General features: G+C 43.0%; 1 protein-coding gene across 2 annotated transcripts in view; it reads left to right on the forward strand.

Moving 5' to 3' along the window:
• Positions 1-22913, forward strand: part of LOC126412860 (poly(A) RNA polymerase gld-2 homolog A-like) — a 171770-nt gene that overhangs the window by 38657 nt on the left and 110200 nt on the right. For both annotated transcript variants that reach the window (XM_050082725.1, XM_050082726.1), the window contains exons 4-5: positions 5570-6086; positions 9726-9827. In XM_050082725.1, the coding sequence (XP_049938682.1) occupies positions 5570-6086; positions 9726-9827 (619 nt within the window). The remainder of the gene's footprint in view (positions 1-5569; positions 6087-9725; positions 9828-22913) is intronic.

Consider the following 22913-nt stretch of genomic DNA (forward strand, 5'->3'; position numbering starts at 1 on the left):
AATGCCATCATTGTATAGTCTTTTGATTTTACTTATTGGATCTACTATGGCTTACACTTAATCAGTTTGATTTTATGGTACTCATTCATTTTAAAGAAGGGAACTTGTAATAATTGTCTTTTTCTTTTTACATACGATTAAAAATAGAGGATAAAAGTATTTCCTATACGGGATACTCCTGTGTGATCACAAGGAAATTACTTTTCCCTTCTCACTATAAATTCAGTTTAGTAGCATATTGGAAATAGAGATCTTAAGTACACACTTAAGATTTTGTATTAAACTTTCTGAGCTCCTTGCAGGGTCATTGGCTTCTAACCTTGTGTGTAATGAATATTGTACTATGATGTAACCCCCCTTGCAAACCCAATAAAAAAGTAAACATATAATTCTGTAAGTTACCCTCGAAAATTTTTATCATACAAAGAATTAATTGTGATGTGACTGAAGATGATGTGTTGCAGTATCCTAAAAATTTTCCTGTAAAATAAACTTGAGGTTAATTGTGTGGAAAGGAAAATTCTCTCAAGGAAACTACAAAATTGTGAGGCAGAATTGCTGGCCAGTACCTACGTTGAGGAGCAACACCAATACTGACGATACACACATGTATGTAAGGGAGAGTGGGAAGGAGGAAGGGTGCGGGGGTGGGGGGGGATGGGGGGATGGGGGGATGGGGGGATGGATGGATGGATGGATGGAGGGATGGAACTGCAGATGGATGCCCTGACCCCCCCCCCCCTCGCCACACACACACACACACACACACACACACACACACACACACACACACACACACAAAAGAAAGTTGTTTTGTGTGTGTGTGTGTGTGTGTGTGTGTGTGTGTGTGTGTGTGAGAGAGAGAGAGATAGAGAGATAGAGAGAGAGAGAGAGAGAGAGAGAGAGAGAGAGAGAGAGAGGGAGGGGGGGGGATGTTAAATAGGGAGGACCCATAACACCTGTTGCAGGTCCCTTTCATCCTGAGATCTGAGTTACCTGCCCTTCCTTTGTAACCTTCTCCAAACAGTCCTTCTCTTCAAGAAAGCAACTGTTAGTACAAAAGCTAGGGTGGTGTCGTCGTATACTCATGAAATGGTTGTACAGGGAAATCCCCACTTCATCGCTACCTTGGAGTGCCGTGTCCCATCACTCATGCACTGACTATAACACTATATTCAAACTCACTTATATCTTGATAACCTGCAATTGTAGTAGCTGTATCTGATCTAACAACTGCGCCAGGCACGTGTTGTGATAGGCATTGCCGATCGCAGCACCATATTCTGCCTGTTTACATGTGTCTGTATTTGAATACACATTCCTATACCAGTTTCTTTGGCACTTCAATGCGTGCGTGTGTGTGTGTGTGTGTGTGTGTGTGTGTGTGTGTGTAGATCATGGTTGGCTCCTGCAGCTATGTACAGCAGCAAGTTCCATATCTGTCCTGCTAGAGTATGGAATACAAATATGAAGGTAATAAAAACAGAAAAATCTGTTTTACCCTTAACTTTGATTACGACTAACGAAATTCTTAACAGAAGCTAAACTTGACCATTACAGTCTTTTGCAGCTGTGCTTTGGTTTTCTGGAAATTAGGCCTGCGTGTAAGGTACATTTTTGTGACTGACCTCTCATTTGCTACTGTAGGAGAGGTCCTCAGAGACAATGGAAATGTAGGTAGTTGATTTTCCAACATAAAATACTTTCAGAAGTGGTTCAATGTACACTTCACTTGCTCAGCTAACAAACTACAGAACTATTTATTTAAAAAATGGCATTATATCCACCAGTTAAATATTTTATTGGTTACCACTACCTAGTTTTGAGTGTAACTAGTGAATCTGATGAAGAAATTTTAGAAAATTCTGTTAGCTTGAGATTCAATGCATATATAAATTTGTGCATGTCAGCTCAGCTTCATTTTGTGTTTTTATGTTTGATGTGTAGGCATTGGTCTTATGACAATTTAGTGATTCAGTTTTGACAATATTATGAAAAAGACAGTGATATTCCCCATGTAGAGGAGATGTTGAGTGCAGACAGACACAATGAAAAGACTGTTGTACATGTGAGCTTTCGGCCAAAAGGCCATCTTCTTATGTAGAAAACACACACACCTCCACAAATTTACACGTGACTACTGTCTCTGGCCACTAAGACGTACTGGGAACACTTGCACCTGATGGGAAAAGCAATGTGGGTGGTGGGGGTAAAGCGGAGGCTGGAGCAGTGAGGGGGAGGGGTAGCAGGTTAGGAGTGGTGGGCGATATAGTGCTGCTTGTGGGAGCATGCAAGGACATGGTGGGTATGGGGTAGGACTGCTTGGTGCAGTGAGGGAGTTTGAGGGGGGTAGGGAGTGGAGAAGGAGAGAAGTAGAGGAGGGGGGAAAAGGAAGAACTAGTGGGTGTATTGGTGGAATAGAAGGCCATGTAGTGCTGGGGTAGGGACAGGAAAGGGGACAGGAGGGTGAAGGACAGGGATTAACGAAGTTGACGCCAGTGGGATTATGGGAACGTAAGATAACATTGCAGGGAGAGTTCCCACATGTGCAGTTCAGAAAAGCCGGTGTTGCTAGGGAGGGTCTATATAGCACAGGCTGTGAAGCAGTCATTGAAGTGAAGCACATTGTGTTGGGCAGCATGTACAGCAACTGGATGGTCCGGCTTGTCAGTGGCCATTCATGTGGACAGATATCTTGTTGATTGTCATGCTGGTGTAGAATGCAGCGTGGTGATCGCAGCACAGTTTGTGATCGCAGTATAGTTTGTAGGTCACACGGCTGCTATCACAGGTAGCACTGCCTTGATGGGATGGATGAGGCTTGTGAATGGACTTAGGCTGAAGGTGTTAGTCCACAAGAGCAGAGAAGCTATCAGTGAAAGCACAGTCACCGACCACAATGGGGTGTCTTGGGTGATTGGGTTTATGGACTTTAGGAAAGATGTAGAAGGCAGGGGTGTGGGGAGTGGTAGGGATTAGGAGAGAGATGCTCAGCAGAGAGGTTCTGAGATGGGCATAAGGAGCTGAGAAGAGGCTGGAGATCCTGTTGTATTTCTGGAATGGGGTCAGTGTGGCAGGGTTTGTAGGTGGATGGAAATGACAACTGTCTAGGGTCCCTCTGTCTGGTAATCCTTGCGGTTCAAGTTTATTGCGATTGTTTCTGTGAATGTTAGATTAGCTTGCATGTTGAGTGATTTAATGGATGATGGTGAGGTAAGGTTCGAGGTTACAAAATTCTGGAATGTTAATAGTGGTGATTTGGAGGAAGTGGGGGTGGATTATGGTTGGGTGGAGGAGTGAACTAAGTCGGGCAGGATTCAACATAGGCTTTTGGTTGAGTCTGATTGGTAGGGTTGGTGGCGAAAAGGTTTCAACTGTAGGAACTGGATGAAGGAGAGGTGGTCTGTAACAAATTCACTGTGATTGAATTTGGGAGTGGAGCTAAAGGTAAGGCCTTTGGAAGCAAATGATACTTCTGTGGGACTAAGGCTTTTGGAGGAAAGGTTCATGACTGTGTTGTGGGTCTGTTTATGTTCTGGATTCTGAATGGTTGTGGGAAGGAGTTTCTGAGAGTATGGTAAATGTAGTAGGTCTACATGGAAGGATTTGTCAGCTAAGAGGGGATGTGGGTGAGGGTTGGAGGCTGTTGTCGAGGTTGTGGATGGTGGTAGTCCATGACAGGAGTTGGAGGTGAAAAGGCTGGAGAGTTTCTTGAGATTGCATTGTTCATGCTTCTATAGTTCCTGGAGGGCAAGACTTTCATTGTGAATGATGGGATACAAGAATTTGGTGGGACTGAAGAGCAGGAGACTTTTACAGATGGAGAGAAAGTGTTGTAAGGACGTTTGGGCCTAATTTGGATGGTTTTGCAGGACTTTTTTCTGAGGGCTATGGACTGGTGGAATTTGAACAGATGGAGGTCATTGTGGAAGGAGAGGTTGCAACCAGAGGTGGGTAATTTGATGGTAAGGAAATTTGGGTGGATTTCATGAGCCAGGTGACAACCCAGGAACAGTATTTGGGACTGGGTTCTGGCTTGGTATAAGAAAACTGCTGCATTTGTGCAGATGAAAGGAGCAAGAATTTATGGTGGGCAATAAAAACACACAAAAATACATGTGAAAAATCTCCTAAAATATGCAAAATGTATAAAAATATCCAGGAAAAATCACTGAAAGGATGGAATGGGTGAAGTATGGGGGGGAAAAGGTGAAATCTGAGGGAATAGGCCTGATAGTGAGAGGCTAAAATGAACTGAAACTCATGTGAAAACACTATGAGCCAAAGAGAAAAATAAATAATAAGTGATGATAATGTGGGGTTTATATTGTTGGTTGGGTATGTATGAAGAGGGGGAGGGGGGGGGGGGGGACTAGATTAGGTGAGGTTAGTATGTGCAAATGAGAATAAGAGAAAAAGGGAGGGGGGGGTGGTAATTCGAGGTTCAACAAGTTCATGTGGCACAGGAACACACAAAAATAACACACGAAAATATGCGAGAGCGAGGCAGGAAGTGTGATAAAGTTGGAGTCTAGGATTATAACCACTGAGCTCTGATGATAACCAACAAGCTACTTGTCTGCATGAATGGCCATTGTCAAATTGTGGCCAAGAAATAGCTGGACCACTCGGTTGCTGAGCAGGCTGCCCAACACAGTGTGCTTCACATCAATGATTTCTTCACAGCCTGTGCCATCTGGATCATCCCTAACAGCTTTTCTGAATTGTGCAGGTGGGAACTCTCACTGTGATATATCCTATGTTCTTGTAACACTCCCTGGCCTCAACCTTTGTTAGTGCCTATCCTTCACCCACTTGTCCCTTTCCCCTCTCCTACCCCAGCGCAACAGAACCTTCTATTCCACCAGTGCACCCTCTAGTCTCTCTTCCCCTCACTTCCCACCCCTTCTCTACTTCCCTTCCCCCCTCCCCACCTGTCCACCTCTCCCCCACCCCCTTCAAGCTTCACGACTGTACCTAGCAGGCCTACTCTGTCTCCACGACTTCAATTCATGCTCTCACAAGCAGCATTACACCCTTCCCCGCCCCTTACTCTTCTATACTTTCCCTCATCCTCCCCTTCCCCTTTCCCATCCCAGCGTCCTCCTTATCCCCACCACGCAGATTGCTTCTCCTATCACATGCAGTTGCTCGCAGCTCGGCCTCAGTGGCCAAGGACAGTGAGCTCTGTGTGTGTGTGTGTGTGTGTGTGTGTGTGTGTGTGTGTGTGTGTGTGTGTTTTTGTGTTTTCAGTAGATACGTAATCTGTATTATGGGTATGTTCACATATAATATACGCTTATTGTAGAGAAGGGTCCTTGTTGACAACTAAATTTTGCACCATTTAACTGATGCGTGAATGAAGATTTTTCTGGCATGTTACTAACAACTAAATTAGGCATTTAGTAAAGAAGTCATGTTCCTTATAAATATGTTTAATATTGCATTTTTAGGCAATGAAATTACTCTCATGGATTTTACATATTGGCATGTTCATTGATATTGCAATTGTTTAAAAGTAGTAGGTATTTGTTTTAATATTAAATATGTGTTTTTGTATGTAATTTAGGAGGCTACATGATGTGCATGGTGGTGGCTGCTCTTCTGGACAGCCACAACAAACATTTTATCAACAGCAGAAGCACCAGCATCACCCTCACCATTATCACCTTCACAGTCACCACCAACATCAGCAACACCAGCCACCATATTACCGCAGTGGGAACAATGGCAGTTACCAAAATAAGCGGCATTATAACAACAGTGGCAGCAGCAACAGTAACCACCAGAGGCAACAGTATACTCAGGCACTGCCTTTGCGGCACCCCATGCAGCAGCAGCAGCAGCAGCAGCAACAACAACAACAACAGCAGCAGCAGCAGCAGCAACACCACCAGCAGCAGCAGCAACAATTGCAGCAGTCACAGAGGCAGTCACGTAGGCGCTTTTTTCTGCCTTTTCACTCTGGTGGATGTGGGCCACCTGTCTTTACAGCACCTGATCATTTCCTCGCACATGCACATCTCATGCAGGTTGCTGCCTCACCACCTCCTCCCCGACTTACAAATGGTTCTCAGTGGGATAAGGTATTAATGGTTTTTTTCTGCAGTAGAGTTGTAGAAGTAGATTGGAATCACAATATTTCTTGAACGTTATGGCCAGTGGTATGGTGCGTTACTTAATAGTATATTAAACAAGTATTATTGGTTTAATACACACAATTTGGTTTATAGACTTCAGTGTCTTTTGCCTAGTAAACAGCTTTTTGTTTATAATTTCAGTTTTATTGGCTCCTGTGTTTAATATACTATTATTGGATAAACATTCAGCTGTATTATTGATGGTGTTGCACATGATCGATTTTGAAATTATACATTTCATTTTCAGACATGTTTGTGGCAGTTCAGCTCATCTAGAATATTGAAGTACATATTATGTGATATAAATTTTAACCACCATGTGGTTCTGCTATAAGCATAAAATATGCCAATTTTTGCGTGTACCCAGTATGAAGAACAGACGTACAGCAAAAGATGTTTTATGTCGGCTCATCGTGTGTAACTCAATACGTGATCTTCATAGTGGATATACCAAGGAATATCCATATTTTCTGCATACTGCACTGCTGATTTATGTTGTTTGTTTTGAGTCACTTTAAGTGCTCTATTTTGGAACTGGACACACACACACACACACACACACACACACACACACACACACACACACACACACACACACCTTAAGATGAAGTTGTTTAGTTTTGAAATCGATCATTTGAATTAAATACCATCAATAAAGCAGGTGCATGGATTATTCAGCAATATTATATTAATGGAATAAATGAAATAATAAGAAGTCAATACATCTGCACCTTGCTTTCCTTGACCTTCAAAAGGCATTTGACAGAGGTGCACGTGAGTTGATTTGGCTTGCTCTACGATGGAGTACCTGGAGAACTAGTAAGTTGAGTCAGACTGCTCTACCATGACCCTAATAGTCAGACACACACACACACACACACACACACACACACACACACACACACACACACTTATCTCTCCTTCATCACAGTAATGGATATGGTCACAGAAGATTTGCAGAAAACTGCACCCTCTTCGTTACTGTTTGTTGATGATGTGTTATTAGCCTTTGAAGCTAAAACTGACTTACAGTGTCAAGTACAAGCCTGGAAGAACTACCTAGCGGTAGTAGCTCTACTGGCTACTATCAGAATCAGTGGTGTTGACCTCCTAAGAATAGTGACTTTTAAGTACCGAGGCTTGACAATTGCTGGTGATGGAGATCTCGGTACAGGAATCTGTAACCACCTGAGCAGCAGTGCCTCAAATGGCGTTCTGTGACTGGTTTACTTGTGACCAGAAGATTCCAAACAGGCTCAAGTTGAAAGTATACCAATCAGTAATCTGTTCAGTTGCACTGCATGGTGCTGAATACTGGCCTGCAACAAAAGAAGTCATGCGAACTAAGATGCTCAGGTGGACATCTGGAATAGCCCTGCATGATCATATCACAAATTATGAAGTTCATAAATTATGTGGAGTAGCACCAGTAGTAGACAAGATTAGGAAAATATGTCTATGATGGTATGGGCATGTTCTCAGAACAGATGCAACAGTTTCAAGGACTGGTTTTAGTTTGAGATTAAATGATAAATGGCCAGTAGGACAATCTAGGGAATGATGAATTTTTCCACTCTGCATGATGATCTCAAGATCTCCTGCATGCACCCTGATTGGCCACAATATTGGATAAAATTGTGACAGAGCGCCAAAACAGTGGGCCCTGCCAGCATGCAGGTCAAACACCAATGAAAAAGGAGGATGATGTCAGTGACTGCATTTCCAGCAAAAGATTTGGCTATAAGATTTCAACTTGAAAGGTATCCCCAAGTAATTTTAATACACAGTCAAGTTGCGTATGAACTAGTGACATGTCCAGCTTCATATAGGAAGCACTAACTCTGTAGCAAGACGAATTATGTGGTATGGTGGTAATAAATTACATACGCAAACTTTTCTCGTGAATCAGTCTGTCTTAGTGAGAACCTTATCAAATCCTATATTACTGCCTGAGATTAGTCTTCACATACAGACATAAAAAAATGCTGTGGGAGGACTTCAATTTATAATATATTTATAATATAGGGATCCATTTTGAAAACTTCATATTTATTCAAGTACAAATCCAAAATGAAGCAGCTTTATACCAATGAAATAAACCAATGACAAGAGGAAGTTTCAAAAATTTTTCATAATGTTTGATATCAGTTTAATAAATTTAATAATTTGTAATTAATTAGTTTTTAATAATTAGCTAATAATTATAAATGTGATGAATGTTATAAATGTTCAGTGTGGTACGAAATGCCCGCTGCACTGCAATTTGTGAATCATTTTTTGCGAACTCAAGAAAGCAGAAAACCTTGTGCTCCACAGTCACCGTCTCATTCACAACTGACAGTGAAACAGAATGAAGGCCCTACTGCTGTGCGAACTGTACTGGCTGCTTCTTAAACCATCACCGCCCACCAGCCACCACCCGCCACCCGCCAATCACTTTGAAACTACTTCTTTTCATTGGTATTAAGCTTGTTCATTTTGGATTTCTACTTGAATACATATGAATTTTTGAGAGTGGGTCCATCATTTAGAATAACCCTGTATGTATAAATGCACGCTAATTTGCAGTTCATCATATAAGTTTTTCGGCTGATATTGTAGAGTGTAGTAAATTGTATGAGTAATATGTTGTTCCATTAAGTTCAATGCTAAACAGTATGTGGAGCCACAGTAGAGAAGAAATCTCCAGATGTTTTAGATTATCACTTAACACATCCATGAGATGATGTACTGAAAGTGATCAAGTGAAAATATGATGGCAAAAAATATGAGTTGATAGCTGGCATGCAAATTAAAGTGTTGGCAAACGTAGCTTTTGTCTGTGAGACTTCCTGTACATTCAGATAAACTTTGATTCTGTGCATGGTATAGATCTTCGCTTGTCGGAATTTTGTAGGAGATGTTAGTAACATCATGCCAATTTCTTTAGACAAAATATACATTTATAGCTATATAATTTCTGTATTTGAATAGAGGCTCAGTAACTCATTTCATGATAACTACTAATTTTTCATGTTTTTTGTGTGTTGAATCTGTTGTATTGTTACGTGAATGGGAGTTGTCATTGTGACATAGCTGGATATTAAGCAGAATTGTTATGGACTTGACATTGCAGAAATGACCTATGAACAAAGACCATTGGAAAAATGTATGGCAGAGTGCAGTTGAAGCAGTTGTGTGATGGTACTTAACAACTAAGTTCTAGAGCACCCAGGGCACTTTCTAATATTGGGCATATAATTTTGTAGGAATAAGTAGAAATGAATACAGACTTTTCTGTTATAGTAAAATCTCACAATTTAAAAGCCAGTATCTAGGAGTGATAAGAAGAAATGATTAGAAATTCACCTGCTCATAAAATAGCTTTCTCAGCCATTAATACACAAAGATACTTCGTGAAAAAATATTGAGTTTTAAATACTACATAGACGGAAATGTCTAGTCTTATTTGTGGGAGCATTCCACTTTTTTCCAATCAAGTGTAAGTGTTTAAAGTTTAACCATATTGTTTTGATTCTGTCATTTTAAATCATTCATCTGATAGTTCAGTGGATTTAAGATGCCTTAATATTTCAAATTTTTCAGCTGTCACTAGACATTTGGGAGAAGTTCATTGAAAATCAACAGACCGAGGAGACTTACAAAAAGAAGATGCTTCTTTGGAAACATCTTTATATCTTCATTAAGGTAATTGTTAATATCTGTTCACATATTTCTTGAATGTGTATTGTAATATATGAGAAAATATCAAATATATAATTTTTTATTTTAACATCATTAGCTTGGCAGGGACACTGACCTGCCAGTCATGTGTCTATTGAAACTGAGTTACATATAGATATTAACTGTTTCCGCAGTAGAGATCAATAAAGAATAAGTACATTGTGAAAGATAAGTCGCTGTGTAAAACTTATAAGAAGCATTTTGTTGGGAGACTACTGCTTGTTAATGCCTCCTATTTCTGTATAGAACTGTACTTTCGGATAGATGTGAAATAATGGAAATTGATGTACTGAGGGTATCCAGAAACTAGATTTCTCATGCACCATCTGCTCATTGAGAAAGGTAAGTGCACATTTGCAAGGGATGCAGGAGGTGGCTATCTCGAGAGAAATTTTGCATTTATGATGGCACATGGATTTGTTGTTTTAGTGACTGGAAATGGTGGATGTGGCTTTTTTTGGTGCCAGCTGTGAAATAAAACCATTGATAAAGTAACAAGTAACTGTGCATCAGTTGATATTTGTTGTTAGATTAATGTAGTTTATTGGTTGGATGTCCTGACCAAGTAAATATAATATTGTTAGTGCACCCAGATTTCCAAAGTTTTTAAAGTGTCTACGCATCACATTTTCTACAGGCATTACTGCGAGACGTGTTAGCTATCCATCCAGTACTGCTGTTCTCGATCTCACTGATTTCTGTCTTTTCTTCTGCTTCGAGCAAGTCTTGTTTGGACAAAATTTTTGGCTGCAAGAAGTTGCAGTGGCTGAAACACAGCGATTATAATGTCAGGTGACAGATTTCAATGCAACGGGAATACCAAACATGCTGCCTTGCTATGACAAAAATAATAAAATCTCATTTCATGTGTAGAAGTAGCTCATTGCTTGATGTATGTTTCCTGATAAATGTTTTCTTTCCTTTTACAGCTATAGGGAAATTTTTGTTGGGGGGTAACCCATGTAGTTGTATGGCTTTTGTATATGTATGTAAGTAAAATCATTAATAAAATGTTAAAAAACTATTGAACATCTTGGGTAGATATGTTGTACATGGTTCTGATTTGATCTTTTTGAAGCCCACACAAAATAGATATTGGTTTGGAGAACAGAATATAATGATAATATTCGTATTTAAAATTATTTCCAGCTCAAACAATATTATACTGTTATTCTGAAATTGGAGTGCAGTCACATACAGGAAAAACAATGTTATAGCCATTTTTATGGGATTCTGTTAATAGTTCCTCTCCAAACAAAAGGAAAAAAGTTACTTTAATGTGTACCATCTATATTAGAGATGCATTATCGAATCCATTGCATTCTGGGTTACACAGTTCACACGTATAATCTATCCAGTCTTCCAAATTCCTATATGAACATATGATAGAAATTGCCACTACTGTCACTATTATTATTATTATTATTATTATTATTATTATTATTATTACTATTACAGAGGGTTCTTTCTTGAAGTAATTCTTAAAAACACTTTAAGTTGTACTACAAAGCTTTTTATAGAACGAAAATAATCTGTTGTTGATAACATAATATAAACGGATAGATCAGGAATCTACTCACCAAGCGGCAGCAGGGGATCACACACATAAAATGATTTAATTTTTACAAGCTTTTGGAACCAGTGACTCCTTTTTCTGGCAGAAGAGTTAAAGGGGAAGGAAGAGGGGTTAAGGAAAAGGACTGGAGAGGTTTAGGGAAAGGCGTGAAAGGGGTACAGTTCAGAAAAGTCACCCAGAACCACAGGTTATGGGAGACTTACCGGACGGGATAAGAAGGAAAGACTGACTGTTGGGGACTGCACTGGAGGAGATTTGAAAACCTGAGAGCTTAAAGGTGGAAGACAGGATAATATGCAAGACAGAGATTACTACTAAAACATCATGCATGAGTTAATAATAGTGAAAAGGTAACTGCATTGTACGTAACAGAGGTGGAACAGGAGATGGCGAAAAATAGACAAGTTAGAAAATTAAAGATTTACAAAATGAAAATGGAGTAAAGAAAGGAGTAGTTACTGGGAATAAGTGCTGAGACAGAAGGAATTAACGTAAATTAAGGCCAGGCGGGTGGTGAGAACCAAGGACATGTTGTAGTGTTAGTTCCCACCTGCGGAGTTCTGAGAAACTGGTGTCTGGGTGAAGAATCCAGATGGCACGTGTGGTGAAACAGGCACTGAGGTCATGACTGTCATGTTGTAGAGCAAGCTCTGCAACAGGATATTTTGTGTTGCCTGTATACACCCTCTGCCTACGCCGATTCATCGTGACTGATAACTGGTTGGTAATCATGCCAATGTAAAAGGCCGAACAGTGTTTATATAACAGCTGGTATATGATGTGTCCTTTCATAGGTGGATCTCTCTTTGATAGTATGTGTTTTGCTAGTTACAAGGCTGGAATGGGTGGTGGTAGGAGGGTGCATAGGGCAAGTCTTACAGTGAGGATGGTCACAGGGGTAGGAGCCGTAGGGTAGGGAACTGGGTGCAGGAGGAGCATAGGATCTGACAAGGATATTGTGGAGATTGGGAGGGCGATGAAAAGCTATTCCAGGTCTGGTGGGCAAAATCTCAGACAGAAAAGATATCATTTTAGGGCATGATTTTAGGAAGCCATTGCCTTGTTGAAGTAGCTGATTCATACATTCAAGGCGACGATAATACTGGGTGACAAGCGGTATGCTCTGAAGTTGTGTTTTGGAGGGATGATAGTACCAAGATTTGATGTGATGGCCTGGGAAATCTGCTTTTTACTAGGCTGTTGGGATAATTATGTCCATGAAGGCTGAAGTGAGAGTGGTGTTGTATAGCTGTAAGGAGTTTTCAGCTGATCAGATACGTTTGCCTCGAATGCCAAGGCTGTATGGCAGGGACATTTGACATGGAAAGGATGGCATCTGTCAAAATGTAAGTACTGTTGTTTGTTAATAGGTTTGATGGGGACGGAAGTGTATAGATGGTCTTCGGTGAGGATGAGATCAACATAAAGAAAAGCAGTATGGGATTTGGAATAGGATCATGTGAAATCTAATTGGGAGAAGGTATATAGAGATTCCAGCAATTTTAACAGATCAGCTTCACCATGAGTGTGGACAGCAAAAGTGTCATCAGTGTATCTAAACCAAACCAAGGGGTGAAGGCTTACCCATAAAAGGCCCCTCCAAGTGACCCATGGAAAGGTTGGCATGGGAAGGAGTCATCCTGGTTCCCCTGATCTGTTTGTGTGTCTGCCCCTCAGAGGTGAAATAAATGTTGGTAAGTATAAAGTTAATTAAGGGGAGCAAGAAGGATGTAATAGGCTTGTCACTAGATGGGCATTGACTGAGGAAATGAGGAAATGTTCAGCAGCAGACTGATCATGTATGTGGGGAGTTTTGGTATAGAGAGAGATGGCATCAATGGTGACAAGCAAGGTGTCTGATGGGAGTGGGATGGGCACGGATTTCAGATGCTCTAGAAAATTGTTGGTATCTTTAATAGGAGGATTGCAGATGTTGATCAACTAAGGCAGCTATATGTTCAGTGGAGGCTTTAAAGCCAGTAACTACAGGACAGCCCGGGTGATTGGGTTTATGGATCTTACGAAAAAGGTAAAAGGTGGGGTGCGTGGTTTGGGTGGAGTAAGAAGTTCTATGGACTGAGGTGTAAGTCCTTGTGAAGGGCTGAGGTTTTTGAGGGACTGCAGGTCAGTTTGAATCACAGGGGTGGGATCTTGATGGCAGATGCTGTAAGTAGAGTTTCAGACAGCTGGCATAGACGTTCACTAACATACTCCTGTTGGTCAAGTACCACAGGGCAGCTCCTTTGTCTGCTGGGAGGATAATGGAGTCATCAGTTCGTAGGAAATGTAGGGCCTGCAGTTCTGCAGAGGACAGGATAGGGTCATGTTCTAGGGACCTGGGGAAAGATGAAGCAATGCTGGATGTGAGGCATTCTTGGAAGACTTTGATGGCATGATTTTGAGCCAGTGGTGATGGATCAAGATGGGATCGTGGTCGGAACTGTTCAAGGCAGGATTCATTGTTAGGTTTGCTGTTGGAAAGATTTTGGGATTGGGTTGCAAAGTGATATTTCCAGTTGACATTGGGGGGGGGGGGGGGGGTGCTTTGGATGAGAGGTTGAGAACACTGTACTGTTGTGACTGGTTCTTGTGATTATGAGTTGTTATAGGTCTGGGAGGCAGTGGTGAAGGCTGTGGGATGTTAAGGAGGTAGGCCAAGCATGGTTTGTAGGAGAGGTGTGGTGGTTGATGGTGTGGCTGTTTGGGGAGCTGCAGTGGGGCAGGCAGGGAAACACCACTGTTGAGGTAGTGTAGGAAAGGAAGGATAGCTTTTTGAGGTGAAGTCTGGCATGTTGTCACAGCTTGAAGTTGGCGTGGCGGATGATGTCATCCAAGGAAACATGAGGGGCATATAACTGGAGGATTTTGTAGGAGGAGAGAAGTCTAGTGGAGTGGAAACTGGCAGATGAGACGTATAGTTCACAGATTAGTTGGGTAAGTCCCAGAGATTGCTTTATTTGAAACTTAAAAAGATGCTGGTGTAGAGCAGGATTACACCCAGAGACAGAGACTTTCAATGTTAGGTCTTTGTCAGTAACTCCAAGGGACAAGCAGGTTTCAAGAAACAGAATGTTGGACCTCAATTTCAATAGTGCAAAAGCATGTTTTAAAAAAGAATTGATGTAATATGTGATGGGATTCATTGTGGCAAGAGAGGATGGTTTTTAGTGTTAGAAATGGTAGGTGTGGCAAAAACGAGAGGCGGAGGATGGAAAAAGATAGAAAATGGAAGAAAAGCAGGGAAAAAATTTGGAAAAATAAGAAAAATGGTTAACAACAGGCAATAAATGGGCGAGAACTTGTTGCCACAAGAGTGGTCTATACAATCCGAAAAAATGATAGGAAAAAAAAAAAATTGGCAAAGTCGTGAAAGGAGACGAAATTTTAAAAATTGGCCTGAAGGAAAGAGAAAGTCGCAGGAGATAATATAAACTACTTTGCTTGACAAATAAAGTAATGTTGCATATGGAAGCTAAAGTTGATCAGAGTGGTTTGGCAAAAATCAAATGCAGAAAAAAGTGAAACAATTGCGTAACAGAGTAAGTGGAGGGTAGGAAAGAAAATAGGTGTTGAATTTGAAAATAAATCGGCAAGAGACTATCGGCAGAATCCAGAATGAGATTTTCACTCTGCAGCGGAGTGTGTGCTGATATGAAACTCCTGGCAGATTAAAACTGTGTGCCGGACCGAGACTCGAACTCGGTCCGGCACACAGTTTTAATCTGCCAGGAAGTTTCATATCGGCAGAATGCTCTGCAGTGGAGTGAACTGTTGGCAAATTCGTAAATAATAGTGAAATTCTTATGCACAGATTCACAAGTAACAATGGGCCAGTCTATGTGCACAAAAACTGGTACTAGATGTAGGGACAAGATGTTGATAAAGCTGGATGGTAAAGATAAATGATCAGAATACTAGCACAAAATGTAGAAAACAGACAATAGTTTAAACAAGACAGATGACAACAAAGACTGACAAGAGGGTTACATAAGAAGGGATGATGTCCATGTGGGCTAATATAACAATGAAAATAATCAGTTGTTAATAATGTAATATAAATGGATAGATACAGAAACTACTCACCAAGTGGCAGCAGGGGAACACACAAAAAAGGATTTAACTTTTACAAGCTTTCTGCACCAGTGGCTCATTTGTATTGCAGAAGAGTTGAAGGGGAAGGAAGAGGGGTGAAGGTTTAGGGAAAGAGGTACAGTTCAGAAAAGTCTCTCAGAACCCCAGGTCGAACCCTAGGTCAGGGGAGACTTACCAGACAGGATGAGAAGGAAAGACTGATTGATGACATTTGTGTGTATAACCACAACAAAATTGGTAAAATCTTTGTTGTTCTACAACTGATTTGAACAATATGACTGCCTGGCAGACTTCAGAGTCTCTTGTGACACGTGATGAAGTGACAGGTTTACGGCAAAATACCTATATTAATTGAAACATCATTTTATTGTTTAAATTTTGATACCACATCGACCAAGAATACTAAAATGCACTGTTTCTTAAATTCATTCAATTTCAAAATTTGCAATGAAAGATACGAAATAATGTTCTGTTGTTAATTGCTCATGTCCTAAAACTAGATGAAGGTATTCTGAGTGCTTGCAATGGCTTTGTTGACCAGGAAGCTGTCACCTGATCCCAATGTACACATACCTCTATTTTGAATGTTGGGCTTCATAAGGTTCCCTTTCTGTGCAGTGACCATGGAATATAAAATTATAGAGAGTGTAGTAACCAGTCGCGGAAACATAATTTATATGTTTTGTTGCAAAATGACTTCGACTATTATCAGTCATCATCGGTGCATTTTTTTAACTTATACATGCCATAAGTAGAAGTACTGTCCTTGGCAGATTTGTATATGATAGAAATCTGCGTGGACTGATAAATGAATATTTAAACAACTTTTTATAACTGTCCTGAATGTATTTTCACACACAACCTATATGTAATACATTCACAAGGTTAATTATACTTGGCGTGCATACAGTTTTCACACATGCATCTAGTCTCTTTTAAATCTCAACACAGACAGACAGAAATCTACTAATTAATTAGTGCAGTGTTCATTAATGTGGTCTTGTTATCTTCTATCATTGTCACAGATGTTATCCCACAAGGTGACTCACCATTCTTTGGTGAGTTTGTACTAGACTGCCACTGTATGTCTATCCTCCTGCTATTCTTTTTTCCCTCCCATGTTGCCTGGGATACACACTCCTGGAAATTGAAATAAGAACACCGTGAATTCATTGTCCCAGGAAGGGGAAACTTTATTGACACATTCCTGGGGTCAGATACATCACATGATCACACTGACAGAACCACAGGCACATAGACACAGGCAACAGAGCATGCACAATGTCGGCACTAGCACAGTGTATATCCACCTTTCGCAGCAATGCAGGCTGCTATTCTCCCATGGAGACGATCGTAGAGATGCTGGATGTAGTCCTGTGGAACGGCTTGCCATGCCATTTCCACCTGGCGCCTCAGTTGGACCAGCGTTCGTGCTGGACGTGCAGACCGCGTGAGACGACACTTCATCCAGTCCCAAACATGCTCAATGGGGGACAGATCCGGAGATCTTGCTGGCCAGGGTAGTTGACTTACACCTTCTAGAGCACGTTGGGTGGCACGGGATACATGCGGACTTGCATTGTCCTGTTGGAACAGCAAGTTCCCTTGCCGGTCTAGGAATGGTAGAACGATGGGTTCGATGACGGTTTGGATGTACCGTGCACTATTCAGTGTCCCCTCGACGATCACCAGTGGTGTACGGCCAGTGTAGGAGATCGCTCCCCACACCATGATGCCGGGTGTTGGCCCTGTGTGCCTCGGTCGTATGCAGTCCTGATTGTGGCGCTCACCTGCACGGCGCCAAACACGCATACGACCATCATTGGCACCAAGGCAGAAGCGACTCTCATCGCTGAAGACGACACGTCTCCATTCGTCCCTCCATTCACGCCTGTCGCGACACCACTGTAGGCGGGCTGCACGATGTTGGGGCGTGAGCGGAAGACGGCCTAACGGTGTGCGGGACCGTAGCCCAGCTTCATGGAGACGGTTGCGAATGGTCCTCGCCGATACCCCGGGAGCAACAGTGTCCCTAATTTGCTGGGAAGTGGCGGTGTGGTCCCCTACGGCACTGCGTAGGATCCTACGGTCTTGGCGTGCATCCGTGCGTCGCTGCGGTCCGGTCCCAGGTCAACGGGCACGTGCACCTTCCGCCGACCACTGGCGACAACATCGATGTACTGTGGAGACCTCACGCCCCACGTGTTGAGCAATTCGGCGGTACGTCCACCCGGCCTCCCGCATGCCCACTATACGCCCTCGCTCAAAGTCCGTCAACTGCACATACGGTTCACGTCCACGCTGTCGCGGCATGCTACCAGTGTTAAAGACTGCGATGGAGCTCCGTATGCCACGGCAAACTGGCTGACACTGACGGCGGTGGTGCACAAATGCTGCGCAGCTAGCGCCATTCGACGGCCAACACCGCGGTTCCTGGTGTGTCCGCTGTGCCGTGCGTGTGATCATTGCTTGTACAGCCCTCTCGCAGTGTCCGGAGCAAGTATGGTGGGTCTGACACACCGGTGTCAATGTGTTCTTTTTTCCATTTCCAGGAGTGTATTTTGGAATGTGTTCTTAATTTTCATAGCCTGACATCAGAACAGTCCTTCCACTGTTTTTGCTTTCTTTGTATCCCTTTTCCTATCCTTCCTCCACTTCGGCATTTGAGGTTCCTCTTTTACTACTTCCTCCTCCTTGTGCTCCCCTGAAGGCTGGCCCATGTGTCTGACATGTAACAGGTGACTGTGTAACGCATAATTCCCATCCCCGGGTCTACTGGTAGGGTTTACATGTACTACCGAGTATAGGCCAGGCCCAGGGAGAGGTGGTTGCCTTCCGAAGTTGACATGTGGTCCCTCTGTCAGGTATTCAGGAAGTGTGACCTGTGGTGTGAACAGTCACTGAATGAATGGTGCCCCCAGTTGGTAGGAGCGAGTCGCTGGAGACACTGGCAATTGCGGGGGATTTTCTTGCAATGAGCCGATCATCATCTTTTCAGTCTGTGTCTACAGAACATAAATGGAATGAGTCTAAGGATTCAAAGGCTGTCCCAGCTGCACTTCGGCTCCTCATAGTTCTGCATACTGAAGATGGCCGGTCCTTTGGTATATTTAATCTGTTTATTATTCACAAATGTGTTGATGCAGTTGCTGGTCCTGTGAAATCCTGCTCTTCTGTATGCTTTTGGAGACTAGTTGTGATTCTTAAGCAGAAAAACTGCTTCCAGCTTTGCTCCTCCACGGCTATCCTGTTCGTTTTGAGGCCCATTGAACATCAGTTCTTTGTGTGGTGTTATTTACACTAGGCTGCTCAGTGGTCTTACTGAGGCAGAAATCCAAACTTACCTCTCTGATTATGACGCCATTGTGTGATGAAAAAGGTAGATGCACCCTTAGTGCCCACACGCATTCTTTTTCCAATGTTTGATAGAGTAGTGCTTCCATCAGAGATCAAAGCAGGCTGTGAAATTATCACAGTCCGACCGCACATTCCGAACCTGATGTGCTGCTACCATTGTCATCGTTACAACAACACTCAAATGTCCTGTTGACACCCGGCCAGATGTGTTGTAACCTGTGGTAAGGATGCTCACGAGGGTGATGGTCTGCCTCCTCCTCCCAGCTGTATCAGTTGCAATGGCGAGCATGCAGCCTCCTTCTGAGATTGTCCCCTGTATCTCGATGAGCGGGCTGTCCGGGTGATCTGAGTGAAGGAAAAAGTACTTTACCCTATTGCTCACAAGTTGTTGGCAAGTCGGAAACCCTATGTTTTACCATCTGGTGCGTATGGTACTGTTTTTGCTACATCTTGCTCCTTGAAGGACATGGCCACGCAGACTTGTGACCTCAAATTCAGCACCGTGGTTGTAAAATCAACCAGTGTCATGGTGGCATCTCTATCTCCTCTTCCTTCAGCTGTGCAAGCCACCAGATCTTCGCCTCACACAGCGAAATCACCTGCTACACAATCAGCATACCAGAAAGTACCAAAGGAATACTCCCACGAAGACTGTTTACATTCCTCCAGCCAACAGACATCTGAATCCTCATCTGCCAACTGCAAAGGCTCCAAGAAATCAAACAAAGGCAAATGATTTTCTCCTTCGCTGACTCGGTGATCTTCTTCGACGGTGTTGCTGTGTGGTATCCTCATCCGACTGACCTCTGTTTCGTCATTGTGCACCACCAACTGTTTTTCTGCCCTGAACTCCGCAGATCGACCGAGGGAGAATGCTGACACCTTGGTAGATCTCGTGGTGCAGGATGCCCCAGCCTCTGTGTCCTGTAACAGGCAGTCTTCAAAGACTGGCACTCAGCAGAGTATGAGGTGACAACCCTTCATTTTCTCCCTCCTCCTCTTTCATCATCATGGCTCTCCTCCAATGGAATGTTTGCCACCTTAAATCCCACAAGGAGGACTTAACAGCTGCTTTTGGAATTGCAACATCCGCTTGTTCTCTGCCCCCAGGAAACAAAATTGCATCCTCCCAACCGCTTTGACATTTAGCATTTCTTTCTGGACTGCTTTGACCTTACCCCGAGAGTGGCCTTCCATTTCATGGGGGAGTCATGCTGCTCATCCGGGATGACGTTCATAGTCAAATCATTTCCCTGAACACCCGGCTGCAAGCTGTTGCAGTCTACATTTTCCTTCCTCGCTTCACCTTTTCACTTTGTACTGTTTACATCCCTCCATCACTCGGTGTCACCTGGGAACACTTCCTTCAGCTTATTGGGCAACTCCCTTGCCCCTTTTTGCTACTTGGTGACTAGTGCACACCATCCCCTTTGGGGCTCTCCCAGGACCTGTCAGAGAGCTGCCCTCTTAGCTGACCTTCTCAAACAACTCAACCTTAACACTGGAGCACCTACATTCCTTTTATATTCCATGCACACCTATTCCCCAGCTTGCCTGTCATCTTGAGTGGTCGGTTCTCTCTGACATGTACTCAAGTGACCATTTCCTGTGAGCTGTCTCTTTGCTGATTCCTACCACACCTACGTTCAAACCCAAGTGGTAGTTTTTTAAGGTTGGCAGGAGGCTTTACTCCTCCTTGGTGACCTTTGACGAACAACTTTTCCCCAGTTGTGATGACCAAGTAGAATACCTTACCAGAGTTATCCTTATTGCCACAGAATGTATCATTCCTCGCACTTCACCATTACCGCACCGTGTCATGATCCCTATGATTCGTGCCCTGCTGGTACGGTGGCTAGAGTCTCGCAGTTTATTAACCACTCCACATTGTGCATTTCGAATGCGCTGTTCTGCAGTTGACCATCATGTCACTTTATCAACACATACCATGAATGGTTTTGTGGGGAGATACTAAACTTTGGCCATGTTTCTTGATTTGGAGAAAGTCTAAGACATATGTTGGAGAACTGGTGTCCTCCGAACTCTGTACACGTGGGGCTTTCGAGGCCGCCTGTCCCGTCTCCTTCAGAAATTTTTAAAAGATAGAGTTTTCAAGTTATGTGCTGGTTCTGCTGCCTTGTTAGACACCTTTATCCAGGAAAACTGTGTGTCCCAGGGTTCTGTCCTAAGTGTCGTCATCCTTGCTATCGCCATTAACCCTATTATGGCCTATCTCCCACCAGGCATTTTGGCTCCCTTTTTGTTGACAATTTTGCTCTGTATTACAGTTCTCCACAGATTTGTCTCCTTGAGCAACATTCAGCATTGTCTCGATTGTCATTATTCATGGAGCATTGACAGTGGCTTTCGCTTTTCCAGTGGCAAAAACATTTGTATGAATTTCTGGCAGTGCAATGGGTTTCTTCCACAGTCTGTACATCTTGGGTGTGTTGCTCTTCCGCACATTGAAACTACAAAATTCATGGGGCTCCCACATGTCTTATCTGGCCGCCTTCTGTACCTGGTCCCTCAATGTCCTGCATGTCCTCAGAGGTTCTTCCTGGTGAGGGGATTGGACCAACCTCCTCTGTTTGTACCAACCCCTTGTCCATTCAAAACTTGACTATGGGCGTTTCAATCATTCCTGTGCATGTCGGTCCACCTTTAGCCATCTAAATACAATCCATCATCATGGAATCCGTTTGGCAATTTCCAACTTTTAACTAGCCTGTTTGAGAGCATGTCTGCAGAAGCTGCCAAACTACTGCTGTCGTACCGATGTGATGATCTCCTGAGCAGATACGCATGCCATTTGTCTGCCACTGTCAGTATGGGGCACGCTCCGTTTCTCTGTTAACTCCTGGAGTTCACTTTCGGCTGTTGCTCCAGAAGGTTAACTTCCCGCAACCTGCCACTTTCCCGATTAGTGCAAACCCTTTACTACCTAGGCTTTGTGTGACTGCCCGCATTCACCTTGGCCTTCATTCGCTTCCGAAGGACACTACTCCAGATGCGCTCTAGCACCGTAAGTTTCTCCTGGACCTTCGTGACAGTACCTTTGTGTACATGGATGGCTCTCGGGCTGACTGTGGTGCTGGGAGTGCCTTCATCATTGGCACCGGCAATTTTCAGTATTTCCTAATGTAACACTGCTCAGTATTTACAGCAGAGCTCTTTGCCCTGTATCAGGCCTTGCAGTATGTCCGGTGACACAGGCTTTACAATTTTGTCATATGCTCCAACACTCTGTGTCCTTCTGAGCCTCTGTATGCTATATACAGTCCATCCCTTAGTGCAGTGGATCCAGGAAATCTTTAATGTGCTCACTCTTGATGGAGTCACTGATGTTTAAGTGGGTCCCTGGTCACATTGATCTGACGAGAAATGAGGCCATTGACACTGCTGCCAAAGCTGCAGTCCTCTTACCTCAGCCTGCAAGATTTTCCATTTCCTCCGATGATCTCTGTGTTGCTGTCTGTCAGCAGGTGGTGTCACTTTGGGATCACCACAAGTCTTCCCTTCTTGGGAACAAGATCTGGGGAATTAAACATCTCCCAGTGTTTTGGTTGACCTCCTCTCAGTCCTCTCGCTGCGAGCTCATTTTAGCTAGGTTGCGTGTTGGGCACTGTCTTTTTAGCTATCGCTATTTGTTAAATGGTGAACCCCACCACTGTGTACTTATTGTCCTGAGTCTTTGACAGTTGTCAATTTCTTGACAGACTGCCCTTTTTTTACCACTTACATTCTAATTTGTATATGCTGTCTGTGTTATCGGCCGTTTTGGTGAATGAGGCACGGGCCGTTGACGATGTAGCGATACGGTGAAGGACATTAAATCTTTAGTTCAGGACCTCTGTTCTCTCTCTGACATATTATATGGACCTTTCTCCAAGAGAAATTCCCTGTTTTTAGCTGCCTTACCTTCCGTCAATTGGGCGTAATGTGTAGTCTTTTAACTCCTCTTTCGTCTTTGAGTTCTATGGTTCTGACTTAGGCACGTATGACCTCAGTCGTTTTTGCACCCT

This window comes from Schistocerca serialis, chromosome 7 (assembly GCF_023864345.2).
Source record: "Schistocerca serialis cubense isolate TAMUIC-IGC-003099 chromosome 7, iqSchSeri2.2, whole genome shotgun sequence".
Lineage (NCBI taxonomy): Eukaryota > Metazoa > Arthropoda > Insecta > Orthoptera > Acrididae > Schistocerca > Schistocerca serialis.